The sequence below is a fragment of the Trichoderma camerunense genome (assembly GCF_050948025.1).
Source record: "Trichoderma camerunense strain CBS 138272 chromosome Unknown V8C40scaffold_8, whole genome shotgun sequence".
In the NCBI taxonomy this organism is placed as follows: domain Eukaryota; kingdom Fungi; phylum Ascomycota; class Sordariomycetes; order Hypocreales; family Hypocreaceae; genus Trichoderma; species Trichoderma camerunense.
Genome location: NW_028145362.1, coordinates 1219843 through 1234585, shown reverse-complemented (window position 1 = coordinate 1234585; position 14743 = coordinate 1219843). Strand labels below are relative to the sequence as shown.

The following is a 14743-nucleotide window of genomic DNA, read 5'->3' as shown; positions in this document are numbered from 1 at the left end:
CCCAAATTCTGCGATCGCGATACCGCAGCCCCTCAATTATTTTCCCAGTCTTCAACTCTCTCTTTGCTTCTCTTCTCTCTACGTCTTCACCATCACCTTCGCCTTCATCTTCGCCATGCCTCGAAAATTCTCAATTCCAACCTCCTCCTCCAACCTCTCCCTCTCCTCCTCGCCCACCGGCACTCCCATCACACCGACCTTCAGCTCCACGCCTTCAGGTCTCTCATTCGCAACTTCGGCACCATCAACTCCATCTCCCTTTCCACGCCTCGATCTCCCCTCTTCAATATGCGATCCCTCGATACCGTTCCCTCGCCTCATCGTCTTTGATCTCGACTACACGCTCTGGCCCTTTTGGGTCGATACACATGTCACGCCTCCGCTGAAGATCAACCCTGCGCATACCGGCGCAACAGACCGCACGGGCGAGGAATTCGAGTTTTACAGCGAAGTGCCCGAGATCCTCGCTGTTCTGCCGTATCTCAACCATCCAAACAAGATCAAACTGGGCGTTGCATCGCGCACCAGCGCCCCTGCTTTGGCCCGCGAACTGCTCAAGGGAATCCACATCCCACCTACGGCGTCGTTTGCAGAGGATGACGGCAATAACAAGAAGGCGGCGGGGAAGAAGAAGGTTTCGATCGATGTGTTTGATGGTGGACTGGAGATATACCCCGGGAGCAAAATCAAGCACTTCGAGGCCCTGCAGAAGCGGACGGGGATTCGATTTGAGGATATGCTGTTTTTCGATGACGAGCCAAGGAATAGGGAGACGGAGAGGTTGGGACTGACGATGAAGTTGGTCCCGGATGGCGTGTCGTGGGAGGAGATTGGGAAGGGGATCGAGCTGTGGAGGAGCAGGAGGTTTCCACAACAACAAAGGCATAGAGATGGGGAACAGGCATAGACGGCTAGATGCAGGTAGAGATGTTTGTTTTTTCTCAGCACATAGAGCGTGTCTTGGATACAACGCAGAATTGGATATATGGGAACCATTTGCAGCAAGATACAGCATTGAGCAATCAGGTAAAAAGTCATAGACAATGATATCCATAAAACAAATCCCATAAGCATTATTCATGCCATGTCCGTATATATAAAGCAAAAATATAAACACAACTAATTCTCCGTAGATATTTGGTATATTCCAAGTCCAATTATATTCCCAACCCGGACAAAATACTCCAATTTCCAATTCTCATCTCTCGTTCTCATCTCGTCCAATTTCTCCTCCTCGTCCCCCGTTAAGGAAACCTCAACAAACAGATTCACCATTGCGAAATAAAAACATCTCCCGGTACCCTTTCCCAACAATATATAACTCGAAAAATTGACGCGGGAGTATGAATGAGAAAGAGGCATTCTGTATATGCAATAAATCCAATGGCTCTAACCATATATAGAAAAAAAATTAATGAAACAGGGTATGATATGCATTTTTCGCCGTTTGTTTTTTGTATTATGTGGTCGTTTTATGCAGCGGCGGTGGCAGCAGCCATGGGGGTGGGTACCTCGGTCGCCTTGGTATCAGCCTTTTCGTCAATCTTGAGCTTCTCGATGGCTTCGGCGGGCCCGTCGGTCTGGGTAGCATCGTCAAGAGTGTCTTCCGAGGTCTGGGTGCCCTCAGAAGTGTCGTTGATCGTCGTGGCGGCGGTGTTTGTGGTGGTGGCAGCTGAGCTCTCCGTGGCAGTCGACTCATCTGAAGACTTCTCGGCCGGGCCAAAAGTCCTGGGCAGCGAGCAGATAATTTCCCGCTTCGTCTTGCCGTTCTCCGCGCCGAGACGGACGCAGGCCAGTCTATCCTCGCCCGGCACGTCCTCCCAGAGCAGCGGGCCGCTGGGGAACGAGTTGTATCCCTTCTCCCACCGGATGACGCCGTCCCACGCAGGGTCGGGGATTCCCAGCTGGCCAAATGTGTAGTCGAGCTCGCCGCCGTACTTCTTGGGGATGTTTCTGGGCTCGATGAAGGCCTCGAGGGTAGGCTTGACCTCGTGGGGCGCAAGCACAAAGATCTTGGAAACTGTGATGGGATCAAACCAGCGCTTGACCCAACCCCAGACGGTGCTGAAGAAGATGGGCGCGCCAATGATGAAGATGCGGTCCAGCGTCTCTGGATAATGCGCTGTGGCCAGCTGCGAGGCGGCCTGCATGTGGCCTTTGAGGTTCCAGAACTGCTTGAGGCCGACACCGGAGATGTCGACAATATTGGTGCTCATGGTGACGGGCACGTCGGCGTAGTCGCGATCCGTCAGCTGCGTGCAAAAGGGCTGGTTGAAGCGCGTCAGGTTCTCGTAGAGGGCGAAGAGACGCAGCAGGCCGGGAGGGGTCTTGCCGTCCGTCTTGGCCTGTGAAAAGGTGCTGTTGGCGCCCTGCTTCTCATAGTTGGCGATAGCTTTGGAGTCGAGTTGGCGGATCTCGAAGACGTAAAGGGGGATGCCGCGGCGGTCACGGCGGCCGGTCCATTGGGGATACTATATAATGACAATACGGTTAGTATATGGGTTTTCTTATAAATCAAGATATCAGGATATATCAACTCACCAAGCGCCGGCTCTGCTCGTACGCCTCCAGCTCAATGGTCCGGTACAGCGTGTCGATGTTGTTCGCCGCCCGCCATTCCTCAGTGTCTTTGAATTGGCCAAACGCATCCTCCACAACCCACCGTCTCGCGCGCAGATACCGCAGCAGCGTCTGGTCATCGTGAGACGCCGGAGGGCCAGGACGCCATAGGCCCTTTTCCTGCAGCAGTGCCTTGAACTTCTCCAGCGCCTCCTCCTGGTGAGCAGTCAGATGGCCCAAGTGACCGTGCGGAAACATCCCCGCCTGTTGGCTGGCGGTCGAGCCCGAAGAGAGAACTCGGCCCGCGGGGGCGGAACCTTCATAGTCGGTCGTCATGATAAGTCTTTTGTTTCGAGTTCTGTATTCCACCACGTCGAGAAAGAAAGAAAGCAGGAGTCACAAGAGACAAACAATGTAACCCGACCGAAAGGCTATATGTAGATACGCGCTGTTGGCTGCACAATAGGAGCGAATGTGGTAATCTCGGCTCCGGAAGTAAGAAAAAAAAGGAAAAAATCACAAAAAATAGCGTTTTCTGAGTGAGGATCCTAGTTCCAGCGCCCAGGCCCAGGCCAAAGACAAAGTCCGCAAGGCACACCCAACAAGGCGGTTAAAAGGGGGGCTGACGGAGTACAAGAAGAAAAAGCCAGCGCCTTATTAGTCCAAAGCTGCGAGGTTTCAGACGCAAGAAGAGCAGCTGTCCGGATGGTTAAATGGGTGTGTGTGTGTGGAGAAGGCCAAGAAGACAGATCCAAGTGACGGCAACGGCACCTTCGGAGGCCGATAGGATGCCGTGCTAGGAGGATCGGGCAGGGAAAAAAGGGGGGGGCGATTTGGTTGGCAGGCCGTGAGTTCCAAGTTCCAAGGGCGAATAAAACCTGTCTCGTGCCCAATGACTAGATTACGAGACACCGGGCGGTTGTTGTCATGATGCGAAGAGACGGCGATGCTTACACTTGGGCCGACTTTTACAAAGCGCCGGGCGGGAAGGGGTCTGGTGTTTATTATATCATCGCGCATGCGGCGATGACCAGGATGGAATTAGAATTACTGGCGATTACTAAGAGCACTAATCCCAAAATCCAGATCCCAACATGTTGGTAAACTCCAAAAGATTCCGACTAGGCGCGAGGTTTGTGTGCGCTTCCGTAAGGGACCCTCTCCGTGTCCGTGGCGGCGAACCTGTGACGGCAATGACAGCATGTGGTGCTTACAGTATGTATTACTACTACTGTTTTCCTTTCCCCCATCGCCGCGAGCCGGTCCATGTGCAAATACTATACGGTTATACGTTTTATACTATGTATTATATACTATATATATCCCGGCGCCGTGGTTGTGCGGAAGCCTCGGAAGGAAGCAAATTTCCGGCTCGCCCGACCAGCTGCTTATCGATCGATCACAGAACTTGGCCCAGCAAGCCGGCTATGGGCCATGCAACTCAATCTGGGGGGATCAATCAAGTTGCTGGAGATGCCGCAACTGCCACGGCAATTCCAAACCTAAAATCCGTGTCAGACCGGAGCCACGAGGAGAGGCGAACAAGTGCTGGCGATTAAGCTCTCGGAAGGCCGTCCATCTGACCTCCGTCATCTCCATGTGTCCAGATTACATGTAAATGCCATTGGTTCAAGGACTCTGGTAGCGGCAAGCCCGCCAAGCGTGGCCTAATCCCATGGACGCCAGTTGTCTGTCAGCCGGGACAACGAGGAGAAGAGCGTCCGGGCTTATGGCTTGTTCGGAAGAGGCAGATATGATGTATTGGAGAAAGCTTCTCGAGAACTCATCTTGCTCAAATCCCAGCAAATCGGTCCAGGGCTCTAGGGTAGGTGGGATGAATTCCAGTGCTCTTTTTGTCAGCAAGGCGTCCTTGGCGCTCTTCTTGGAAGTTCGCCGATTTGCCACAGCTCTCGCCCGCCGAGGTTTTGTGTATGACGTTGTGTCAAAGGATTTGCTCTTTGGCCATTAACCCAATATAGGGCATTTAGGGGTCTCATCAATTTGCCCTCCAGTGATGAGCAGCAGCTGATTCGCATCCGGCTGCAAGGCACGTGTCCATCCTGGGATGAATGGGTTACCCCTGCTCCAGCGCTCATTTGGATACAACAATGAGGGGATATCCGGCTTTCTCCAGTTTCTTTCTTCTCTTTCTCTACTTATCCTCTCGTTCCCCTTCATGTTGCACAGAAAGAAAAACAGCCATCTGGGGTGCTAACTAACCCAATGGGGTCATGACAGGACCAACTTACTGTAGCCTTTCAAACTGTCTCGAATGTCATGAACCTGCTCTCCTGGTCTCTCGCGCTAAACAACGCCGCCCTTCGATCCCTTGGTCTAGCCCTGTCAAAAGAATCCCATTCACTGGCTGCTCCGTACTTTGTGCAAAGTTTATCAGATGCACATAAGATGGCGTTTTCTTACTCCAATCAGGCTTCACGTTTACTCCAGTCCTCTAACAACCCCTTGATAGCGCAGTGTGCTCAATGCCACACCCATCCTTTTGTCTCCCGACTTCTTTCCCCGTCTTTTTGTCAAATCGACCGAGCAAAGAGACCTATCTCCCCCCACTGTGACTGAACGGCACCCTGCATAGCCGTCGGTCCGATCATACACCGGGCAGATGAGAGGAAGCTGGCCTATGAGTTGACAGCCAACGGAGTGTCGATCCGCCGTAGCGCTTCCGTGGGTTAACGGCACTCGGCTGCTCTGTTTTAGCGTGGGAGAGAGAAGACCAGATCGGGGCGGGTGCATCTGGAGGCCGTTGAGTGAGTGGATTCAATTCTTTAGTGACAGAACTGAGTGAGGGCGTTGGTGATGCTACCTCTGCTGCTGCATGTCCTCGGAGCGCTTGCAAACTTGTAGTTGAGAGTTTCTTTGGTGAGTCGTACGAGTTGGTAGGACCAAGTCTGAGAGAAAAAGCACAAAGAGTCACAGTCTGATATTGTTCATGCTCCATGTAAGCTTGCCTTTCACTAGCAATGCACTGCGCCATGGGGCTCGGCCAAAGGGGGGAAATTCCATCCTCTTCATTGGCCACGCAGCTGACGAAGGAATCTCTGTGAGAGGCGCCTTGGGGGCTTTTTTTCTGTCTTTGTTCCTTGGAGTGTTCCTTAGAATGCTTACAGTAGCATCGCGTATCTGATCGGAGAATCTATTTAGAGATTTGCCTTTATCACGCGATCGGTCTTTTCATGGAGAGGCATTTGCTCGCCAGCACTCAAAGATTGGCTACCCAGTGTTATCCCGTGTGCAGATTTAATAGTGATAAACAGCAGCTACGAGGAGAGCCAGCAGTCAAAAACGATACAACACTGGGGAAAGAGAATAATAGCACATGGTATTGGCAGCTGTGCTGGTACTACTGTAGCAGCCGCGGATCAAGAACCAGGGGGCGCTTAGGCCTGAAGGGTAAAAAGGTTGATTTGATTCGATGACTCTAAAGAGCCAGCAGAAAGGTGGGATGGCCGCTCCCGAGTGATAGCATCATAGTCTACATGCACGGCGTACCATCGTTCGTTTATCGTTTATCCCATCTCCCTGACCCTGATTCTATCCATCTTCTCTTGCCTATTCCGTGTTTTGCTCTTGTGACTGCTCATTCTCTCTTCATCATCGGTCTTCAAGACTTCCGTGTCGCTGTTGATTTGTCCCGAGCTACAGTACTGTGTTTGTCTGATCCAAAGATTCCTCCGTAGAAGCGCCTTTGCCCCCCCGTCCCCCTTGTCTTTTTGTCTCCCCTGGCACATCCAGCTGATTACCTGACTTGGACAGAAGCCAACCCGCAAGTGATCTTAGCACCTGGGGCTAAGCACACGCCACACCCCGCGACAATCATCTTGTATCGAATCTGCAAAAGCATCTGCTACATAAGACTCCCAAACGTCTAGCTGTTCTAGAAAAAACAAAACAAGATTATTTTTGAATTACAGCGAGATCTTCGCTCTTCTCCATCTCCCCGCCTCTCCGGGCGTCACAGCATGCGGCGGCCAAGATGACCTCGAAAAGGCCGCAATGCTGGGAGTGTCAACGCCGCGATTCGCCGTGCGACGGCAGGATTCCGATCTGCGGCAACTGCAGCGACGCCGGCATGGTCTGTCCTGGCTACAACAACGCCAGGCCGCTCACGTGGCTGCCCACGGGCAAAGTATCGCGGCTTCAAAAGCAAAAGGTCAAGAGCCGGAGCGCGGCGCCGGCGACAAACAGGCGCTTCAAACAGAGCCCAGCAGCTTTGACGACGGCTCGAGCATCGTCGACGCCGGAACGGGGCGCTTCGGCTTCGGTGGCGAGCACGCCGCCGAGGGCGCGGAGGAGGAAGGGCAGCAGCAGCACTAACAGCAATACTATCAAGGATGGTAAAGCCAAAGCCAACAGCAGCATTAGCGACACCAACGGTCCCAATACTAGCAGCAGCGGCAGCGATCGGAGCAGCGATGCCGGCACCATCTCGGAGGCGTCTCCGGGCGACTCGACCTCGAGCCTGGTGGCGGCCACCAAGAAGACGACAATTCGCAGCGATGATGGCCATCACGAGGACCGGAACGAGGATGGATTGCTCAAGGAAAAGGACTCGCAGCTCCAGCTCGTTGCCAGCAGGGCGCAATTCGGCTCTGCCAGCAGTTCCAGTTCCAGGCAAATCCATGTGGCGCACATCCCGCCAGATCTGCGGCCAGAGCAGTGGGATTTCGTAGATGCCATCCAATACTGTACGTTGCCATTTCTACTATTCAACTTTGCGTTTTATTTTCAATTATTCCCTTTGCTAGCTTCGCTTGACCCCTGCTGCCCTCTTGTACACCATCGTATGCCCCCGTATAAGCCTCGCTGTTGTCTGACATTGAAGTCTGTCTTTCAGATAATAATCTGCTGCTGCCAAAGATGCGTGCAAGGCAGATTGTGCAGAATCCCGCCTGGGGAGGCGAGCTGAGTGGTGAAGCTCTCCAGTCTCTCACGGCGGCAAACCGCCACTGCATTCTAGCTATAGCCGTTGGTTACCGCATCATGTGCGTGTCCATCATCCACGGCTTGGATCTGGAGCCGTCGACCTCGGGACCGGCGTCTCACCTATGGCAGGAATTCTACCGCCACATCGGCAAATCTATCCGGGCCCTCAACGATGAGATTCAACAAAGCTACCCGGGGAACGTCTTCAACATATTCTCCAGCATGGCCCACTTGATGAGCGCAGAGGTGAGACCTAGGGAGAGGGTCCTTGACTTGACTTGACGATGATGAACTGACTGCTTATGTTTGCTTATCTTTAGGTTCTCGTCTCTAATTCGTTGTCATGGCGGCTTCACGCTGATGGCTACCTTATGCTGATCAAACATTGCGGGGGACTACGGAAGCTGATGGACTCGTCCACCACTCCATTGTTGATGCAGAGCTTTGTCATGTAAGTTGACCCTCCTGATGCCGACGAGTATCAAGCTGATAATTTGCCTCCCGGGTTCACTCAGTGGCATCACCGTCTTCAACACCACTAGCCCTAGCCACTCGCAGATGGTCGATGCCTGCAACTTTGACGTTGACGATGTCATGGCCCTATACGAAATCGGCAGCACCCCGTTGTTTTACTGTCCAGCGCCCTTGTTTAGAGAAATATTCCTCATCAACCGCCTCAGACTAGATGCCGCAGTTTCCGACGGCTCCTCTGAGCCTAGTCTCTGTGATATACTTCAGCGAGTCGACATGTATTCTGTCCCGCTCATGAATGAATCCATAGAAGAGACGAAAGCCAACGCTCTGCTTTTCATCTCGCTTCTTTTCAAATCCTCAGTGGCTGTTTTTGCCGCCCTGACGCTACCTTGTACCTCGCAATGCTCACCTTCCAGGCCATGTGCAGAGCTACAAAAGGTTCATCGAGCCAACCTCTTCCATCTTCTCGACACCACGGCTGAATTCCTACCGCTGCTCGATCATATATTGTGGCCTGTGGTAGTAGCTGGTACTGCCGCCGCGACGGGGACCGTCGAAAACCAGATGCTGGTGGAAATGTACCTGCTGAATGGCGTGCGAGATCCCTTTACTGGAGGCTGTACCGGCGCTGCGTTGGCGACAATGCGGAAATTTTGGGCCTCGGGGAAGACGGAGTGGGATGAGTGCTTTGATCAGCCACATGCGTGGATGATATAACCTTTGCAGCAATTCGACCCCAATTACGGCTGCTTATATCAGTTGAAGCTGAACAGCGGCTCACTATACTCAACGATGGCATCGACATTTACTTTGCTTAATAGAAATACGTTTTTACCTGGTTATAGCGGTGTTTCCAACTCACATTAAGATACAATTGTTTTTTCGAAATTATCTATCCAGCCAAGCTACTCGTTACATTTTACGGACAAACAAAGGGAAGAGAAACTCAACAAAAAGAAGAAAAAGTCAAGAGAAAAGAAGTTATAATAATATGTCTATAAGAATAATTAGAGTGTTCTTCATTCTATTCGAAAACTTGAAAGGGGAGCGGGATATTTGCAACAGATGCGGCTGATTACGACTTAATGCGAGCGTGGCGGCCGATCTGTATTTTGAATTTTTGTGGTTATTCAATTCTTTGTTATTATTGCAGGAAAAGCGCGTTTTGATGGGAAATACCTGGTCTTCGCATGTACACGTTCTGCACTTAGACAGCGTCGCATGTTATAATGAGAATCATCTAAAGGATGAAGCATTTCATGTCACGAAACCACGTTTGGCAATCACGGTAGTCTTGAGAATCAAATCCTTTCCGTGATGGTATAAAAGCCGCTGCCCTACTATGCACCCTAAATCATATGCCCGTATTTTTCCTGTCGCAACTCATGCCATCCATCAAAAACAAATAACTCTGTCGTGTTCCCTTGTCGTGTTTATGTACTCCATTTCAATGTCCTAGCTCTTCTTCTCGCCCTCATCCAAGTCTTCTCCAGATGGCCCGCTGCGCTTCAAACCTTCCAAATCCTTGTCTGTGTCCGTACCCTGGCCTTGAGTCTGGCTTATTGTTCCGTCAACGCTCTTGATGCTGCTGGCCCTGCTTATGTCTGCACTGAGAGGGCTTTGTTGCCGCAATCCAAGATCTGGAGGATTCGGATTATCTGTCCCTTTCCAATCCGCCGCCTTGGTCTGTGGCACTGGCTCCCCCTCTTTGGGCTCGACAACCTCCTCTTCCGCCTTGGGCTCGCCACTTTCGGCGAATCTCCACACGACGGACATGCGATCAAAAGCTCTTATTCCCTTTCTGCTGGATCCTTTGACACCGTCCATGGCATCCCATTCGATTTCAAAGACACCGTTGCTATCAGCCTTGCCCTGCTTCTCGGGACCATTCCCCTCGAAAAACACATTGAACCACACGTAAGCAACGGCCGTGACCATTGTCAGCCCCATCGATTTGTGAGTTCTATTCCGTCGTTCAACGGCAATGTTGACATCGCTGTTAGGGACGCGGATGGGCTCTTTCGGCTTGAAGATGACGGCCATGCCGCCAGGCTCGGTGTCATCAGGGCTCTCTGTGCGGACTTCGGACGGGGAGGAAGCTGTCGGCGAGGTTGGTTCGGCAGTGAGCAAGGCTCGGAACTTGTCGATTTTGGAGTGCGAACCAGGCGGTGATACTCTCTCTATCAGCTTGGCGCTCTTCCGCCGCAGCAGCTGCTCTATGGACGACTCTGAAGGCTGTGGCGAGGGTGAGGGAGGAGGGTCGAAAGCGAGAGGATCCTTTTTCTTGGGCTCATCATTGGATTCTTTCTTCTTCAGCTCGTCACTAGAATCCTTCTTCTTGGAATCATTGTTGGTAGCGTCTGCAAACTCCACCGCTTCAGGGACCTTGTCTTTTTGGGTTGAGTAACCCGCCAGATCCCATATTATCTCAGAAAGACCACCGCCTTCAGGCGCATCTCCTTCGACCACGACCCTTTCGTCTTTTGTGAAACTGTGTACAGTCTCAATCTTCTTGCCTTCATCTGCAAAGGCTTCGACGTCCATTTTCACACCGTTGCGCAGACCCCATACGTGAATCTCCACGATCTCGACCGGACGATCTGTGTATTTCTTTCCGCCCTTTGTCCAGCGGTCAACGTAGCCAATCCATCGCAGTTGCGAGGGAATCGACACACCGGCGCCAAATTGTGGCCTCATGCGACGCTGGGTGAAGCGTGTCAGAGCATCTTCCGCCTTCCAGCCTTCCTCTGCAATGAGGTAACTGCAGCTGGCAGTGCCGCTTCTTCCCTTGCCCGCCTTGCAGTGAACCACCACGACTCTCTTCTTGTTCCTCTCGGTCTTGGCTGGCTCCGAGAGAGTCTTTGAAACAGCCTCTATATTCTCTTCGTTCGGTGGATAGGAAGACTGCGACTGGGGCTTCTTGTCGTTCTCCGCGTGCGCATCAGATGCTTCCCCGCCATGAAGCCAATTCCGCATGCTTGCCATGATCAGGGGAATGAGCCTAAATGGCGGGGGATGGTGGTCGGGCCATGGATAGTGCCATATCCGGTTGTAGACGGCTTCATCTGGGTACCCTGTGCCCTCGGCTCGGAATTCCCATATCGCCCAGTCTTCGCCGTGTTTTGAGTCGAGAAAACTAACGAGTTGGTCGAGAGGGGTTCGGTAGGCTATCTGAGGGTACGTCTGCGAAGGACCGGATCTGAGATATGCCATGGTTAGAGGCTTTGTCGAAGAGGAATGACGGTTTGAGCTGGACACGATGAATCACGTTCACTCACGTTGCAATGATAAAGTCCGTCACATAGCAGAGGTCCAGCCCAGCCTCTGGATGCCGCGCGCGCGGGCCTGCAACAATCTGCCGCAGTAACGAGGCCATAGTTGTGTGTTGGAAGAATGAGGCTGAGAAGAGAGGAGCAGGCTAAGAAGAAGTTGGTCGGAGGCCGTAGAGACTCGGGCAGCGTTTCTTTGAGGCTCTGTCCCCGTGAGACGGATGGTCGAATCCACTTCCAATCAATGCAAAAACAACATCAAACGGAAAGGAAACAATAGCTAGAGTCGTGACGTTGTGGCGATGCAAGGCCCAAAGCTTGTGTCAGGCTGCTGCATTGCGATCACCCAAGCACCAGACAAGAATCGACCCCAGCCCGAATTCAATTGCTGACACTACTGTACAGTGGAAGCCCCGCGCACATGGCGATAGGGATAGTGGCGCTACTTCAGTGGGTTCTGGTGCCTGTACTATGGCGGCTAGCGAGCATCTCAGGCGACGTCATCAGCAGGACTGCTGCCCCACGATAGCAACTCAGCTCAAGCTGTTAGTGCCACAATAGCGTCACTAGAATGGATGACATCAAGACTGGCGATGACATCAACATCAGCATTCAGGTTAAGAAAAAAAAAGTGAAGCAATTCGCGATACAATATACTATAGAAGATGTTGCTAAAACCAGAACACCACATCACGGTGCGTAATATTGACTTGCAATTGGCATCTCCAAGCTTAGACGTCTTCCTCTGAGCTCTTCAGCTTTTGCGCCAGGGGATCCAAACACACACATAGTAGTATTTTGATACACTGTAATGCCGAGAGCTTGACTCAACATCAGCTTCCACAACCACCATTAGAGAATTCCCACCCCATGTCCCGCTCCTATACATCCACGTAGCCCATCCAGATATACCCAGGAGAGCAATTCGTTGCACCGGTTCCCAATAACTACTCATGGCCGGTTGAAATTCACCACCCGGTTGGCCGACCCTAGTTCCAATACTCGAAAGGAAATGCTGTAAGATACTCAATTCCAGTTGAGCAAAGGTCCAGCAATGCAAGTTCCAGAAATCAAGTTTCGTCGAGACTCAAAAGTCACAAGCGACAAGCAAGCCTTGGCCATAGTAACGCGACCAGTTGCCGCAAGTAGGTTGCTAGTTCGCCCGTAAAGGAACGAAATAACACCAGGATTACCAAATTCCAATTCCATTAACTCTACAAGCCCCGCACATAGCATGCCCAAGGCACTTCGCTCTGCTGTTCGAGTTTGTCGCCGTGCACATGTAGAAAATATGCGTTTGTTGTTTATGACGTCTTCTTGGCAGGGCCAGCGCCAACGTACTTGCTGACCTCGGTGACATCGTGGAACTTGATAGTAATGCCCTTGATAACGTCCCAGGCTTGCTTGAGCTGAGGCGGGGTTCCCTGGGCTCCGACAAAGTGATCGGCGCGCGCGTTGACGTGGGCAAAGGCTGACTGGACGTGGCTGCTCTGGGCATAGCGAGCTCGGACGAAGACGGTGTACAGGCCAAGCAGAATCCACGACCTACGCTGGAAAAGGATGGCTGAGAGCAACACTCGGACCCACAGAGCAATCTCGAGGTATGCGACAACGGTCATAGAGAAGTCGTAGTACTCCTTGACAAAGTTTCCGATCTTATCGGCCAACGGGTTGGTGGTCTTAGGTCGGGAGACGCCATCGGCGGCAACTGGAGGGGGGCTGAAGACGGGGATCAGGTTGGCGCGAGAGTAGGTGGCCACATGGAAGATGGAGTAGACGGAGTAAGGGAGCAGGGCGAGGGGGTACTGGGGAGAGAAGAGCCAGACGAGGGCCATGACTATTGAACTGTTAGTCGAGACATACAGCACCCCACGCAAACAGCGCGACGAGTCTGGATGGACATTTGGACTTACTCAGGTACTGGACATTCTCGTCAGCAAGGAGTCCGAGGGCACCATTAGGCGCTTTGGTTCCGGTCTTTGCACGAGCTCGCTGCGTCTTGTAGACAACGATTCCATAAGTCAGAGCGGCGGCGGCAAATGATGTCCGGTATGAGAACTGTGCCATGCGGCTATAGTAGTTCATGAACAGCCATGACAGGGCATATCGTGAGGTGGTAAGGATAAGAGTCAGGTGCCTGAGATGGACAAAATGTCAGTCGTGTGTCTCATGTCATGTTGCAGTTCTACCAATCGTTTCCCCTCCCCTGGTCCACGCTGTATTCCCCCCTGTGATGTATGAAGATTCTTGCTCGTCGTCATCGTCGGGTATCAGCGGAATGCGTGGAAGAGGCCAGGCAAGGTCCGGAGGCGGGATGGGGTCGAGTAGAGCTTGAAGTAAAGCTCTTTCAAGGACTGGTAGGAGGCTTACCCGACAAACCAGGCGACTATGGTAACAAAAGCAGTTAGCAAAGATGCATGTGCAAACTCGGCACAAAGGGAAAAACAAAAACACTCGAGTCTGAGAAAACATACACTGAAGCGTCTGAGCTAGAGCCAGGAAGCGCTCCTGTAGCGGGAGGTTCGCGTTTGGCGGAGGAGGAGCCATAATGTCGTATGAATTACTGTCGCCAGCTGAGGGGTCGTGACGTTAGGCAAAGGGCAGCGATGACGATGAAGCTTCAAGATGGCGCGCGCAAGAAGCTGATCTGCTGTGATGAGGGGTAGCTTCGGAAGAGGTAAACAAAGCCGAGATGCTGGGCAACGATGCGGGACAAGATGTTTTCGAGGTCGAATTAACCGTTCGTGATATAAGAGAGCAGTAGAATAAGCAGAAGAACAGACTGATGCAGTTGGAAGAAGATGAAGCAGATGGGAAGAAAAGAAAATGGAGGGAAGAAGGAAGCCAGCTTGTTTGGCTAGTGGCTGGTGTGGAGTTCTATTGGCTTCCAAGGTGGCAGAAGAAAAAAAATAAGTGGATGCCGTCACTGATAGTGGTCTGAACACGTTCTTGGATCTTTAGATATCAGCTGTGATGGATTGAGGCCAGCTTTCATTAGAAGCTGAAGCTGGTTTTGCTGCCTGGTGAGCTCTTTTTTTGCTTGTTTCTGTTCTCTTTGCAAGGCCACGAGTGCGGCTAGAGCTGAGCATGTGCTTCGTTGGTTGCCGTGAATGACGCTGTCTTATGACCCAAGAAGCTGAGATTAGTCATCTCAACCATTCATATCGATTTATTTCGCCTGGATTTCATCTGATCTTTAATCTACTACAAGTTGCCCTTTCTCATGCCTCTCTTCAATTTTGTATCGATGTGTCTCGATATTCATCAACATCTGCATCGTCTTGCATGTGAATGTGAATGTGAATGTGTATGATAATTTCCACCCGGCCAGCATTCCAAGGCCCTGCTAGCACGGGTTAATGCTCCGATCTGCCGGCTATGATGAGTGATGACGACAAGAGGAGACGTAGCCAATGACGAATGGCACAATCTGGGGTTTCCTTTTGGCCACCTAAACTCTGGAGCTGTTTTCGTCTCCCGTCGACTAGCTGCTAGTCCAT

General features: G+C 51.9%; 7 protein-coding genes across 7 annotated transcripts; 4 read left to right on the top strand and 3 right to left on the bottom strand.

Moving 5' to 3' along the window:
* The first annotated feature begins 8 nt into the window (after positions 1–8).
* Positions 9–1062, top strand: V8C40DRAFT_244442 (Mg-dependent acid phosphatase). The gene has a single exon (XM_083215653.1). The coding sequence runs from the start codon at positions 116–118 to the stop codon at positions 905–907; it is 792 nt and encodes a 263-aa protein (XP_083073797.1). The 5' UTR covers positions 9–115; the 3' UTR covers positions 908–1062.
* On the bottom strand, positions 1010–3515 carry V8C40DRAFT_244440 (CRAL-TRIO domain-containing protein). Its single transcript, XM_083215652.1, has 2 exons — positions 2542–3515; positions 1010–2471 (listed from the first exon to the last, which is right to left on the bottom strand). The coding sequence occupies exons 1-2, from the start codon at positions 2893–2895 to the stop codon at positions 1473–1475; spliced, it is 1353 nt and encodes a 450-aa protein (XP_083073796.1). The 5' UTR covers positions 2896–3515; the 3' UTR covers positions 1010–1472.
* Positions 3268–3972, top strand: V8C40DRAFT_244439 (uncharacterized protein). The gene has a single exon (XM_083215651.1). It carries the CDS (start codon positions 3487–3489, stop codon positions 3661–3663), a length of 177 nt encoding a protein of 58 aa, XP_083073795.1. The 5' UTR covers positions 3268–3486; the 3' UTR covers positions 3664–3972.
* V8C40DRAFT_244438 (uncharacterized protein) lies at positions 3701–4304 on the top strand. The gene has a single exon (XM_083215650.1). It carries the CDS (start codon positions 3761–3763, stop codon positions 4175–4177), a length of 417 nt encoding a protein of 138 aa, XP_083073794.1. The 5' UTR covers positions 3701–3760; the 3' UTR covers positions 4178–4304.
* A 2246-nt stretch (positions 4305–6550) lies between these two features.
* On the top strand, positions 6551–8691 carry V8C40DRAFT_265600 (Zn(II)2Cys6 transcription factor; the record flags this gene model as incomplete). The annotated part of the gene is made up of 4 exons (XM_083219672.1): positions 6551–7262; positions 7412–7746; positions 7821–7951; positions 8016–8691. 4 exons carry the CDS (start codon positions 6551–6553, stop codon positions 8689–8691), a joined length of 1854 nt encoding a protein of 617 aa, XP_083073793.1.
* A 432-nt stretch (positions 8692–9123) lies between these two features.
* On the bottom strand, positions 9124–11641 carry V8C40DRAFT_244426 (putative phosphatidylinositol-3,4,5-trisphosphate 3-phosphatase). The gene is made up of 2 exons (XM_083215649.1): positions 11253–11641; positions 9124–11173 (listed from the first exon to the last, which is right to left on the bottom strand). The coding sequence occupies exons 1-2, from the start codon at positions 11348–11350 to the stop codon at positions 9430–9432; spliced, it is 1842 nt and encodes a 613-aa protein (XP_083073792.1). The 5' UTR covers positions 11351–11641; the 3' UTR covers positions 9124–9429.
* Positions 11642–11860: 219 nt separating this feature from the next.
* On the bottom strand, positions 11861–14052 carry V8C40DRAFT_244424 (uncharacterized protein). Its single transcript, XM_083215648.1, has 4 exons — positions 13718–14052; positions 13614–13629; positions 13157–13380; positions 11861–13080 (listed from the first exon to the last, which is right to left on the bottom strand). Exons 1-4 carry the CDS (start codon positions 13788–13790, stop codon positions 12548–12550), a joined length of 846 nt encoding a protein of 281 aa, XP_083073791.1. The 5' UTR covers positions 13791–14052; the 3' UTR covers positions 11861–12547.
* Between the last annotated feature and the right edge of the window lie 691 nt (positions 14053–14743).

Bases quoted from the DNA above. Each gene is read 5' to 3' on its own strand.
- V8C40DRAFT_244440 (XM_083215652.1), bottom strand. From the start codon at position 2,895: ATGACGACCGACTATGAAGGTTCCGCCCCCGCGGGCCGAGTTCTCTCT. The intron at 2,472-2,541 runs GTGAGTTGATAT...GTCATTATATAG, and splicing joins ACGAGCAGAGCCGGCGCTTG to TATCCCCAATGGACCGGCCG.
- V8C40DRAFT_244442 (XM_083215653.1), top strand. From the start codon at position 116: ATGCCTCGAAAATTCTCAATTCCAACCTCCTCCTCCAACCTCTCCCTC.
- V8C40DRAFT_244426 (XM_083215649.1), bottom strand. From the start codon at position 11,350: ATGGCCTCGTTACTGCGGCAGATTGTTGCAGGCCCGCGCGCGCGGCAT. The intron at 11,174-11,252 runs GTGAGTGAACGT...GGCATATCTCAG, and splicing joins ACGGACTTTATCATTGCAAC to ATCCGGTCCTTCGCAGACGT.
- V8C40DRAFT_244438 (XM_083215650.1), top strand. From the start codon at position 3,761: ATGTGGTGCTTACAGTATGTATTACTACTACTGTTTTCCTTTCCCCCA.
- V8C40DRAFT_244424 (XM_083215648.1), bottom strand. From the start codon at position 13,790: ATGGCTCCTCCTCCGCCAAACGCGAACCTCCCGCTACAGGAGCGCTTC. The intron at 13,081-13,156 runs GTAAGTCCAAAT...ACAGTTCAATAG, and splicing joins CGAGAATGTCCAGTACCTGA to TCATGGCCCTCGTCTGGCTC.
- V8C40DRAFT_244439 (XM_083215651.1), top strand. From the start codon at position 3,487: ATGATGCGAAGAGACGGCGATGCTTACACTTGGGCCGACTTTTACAAA.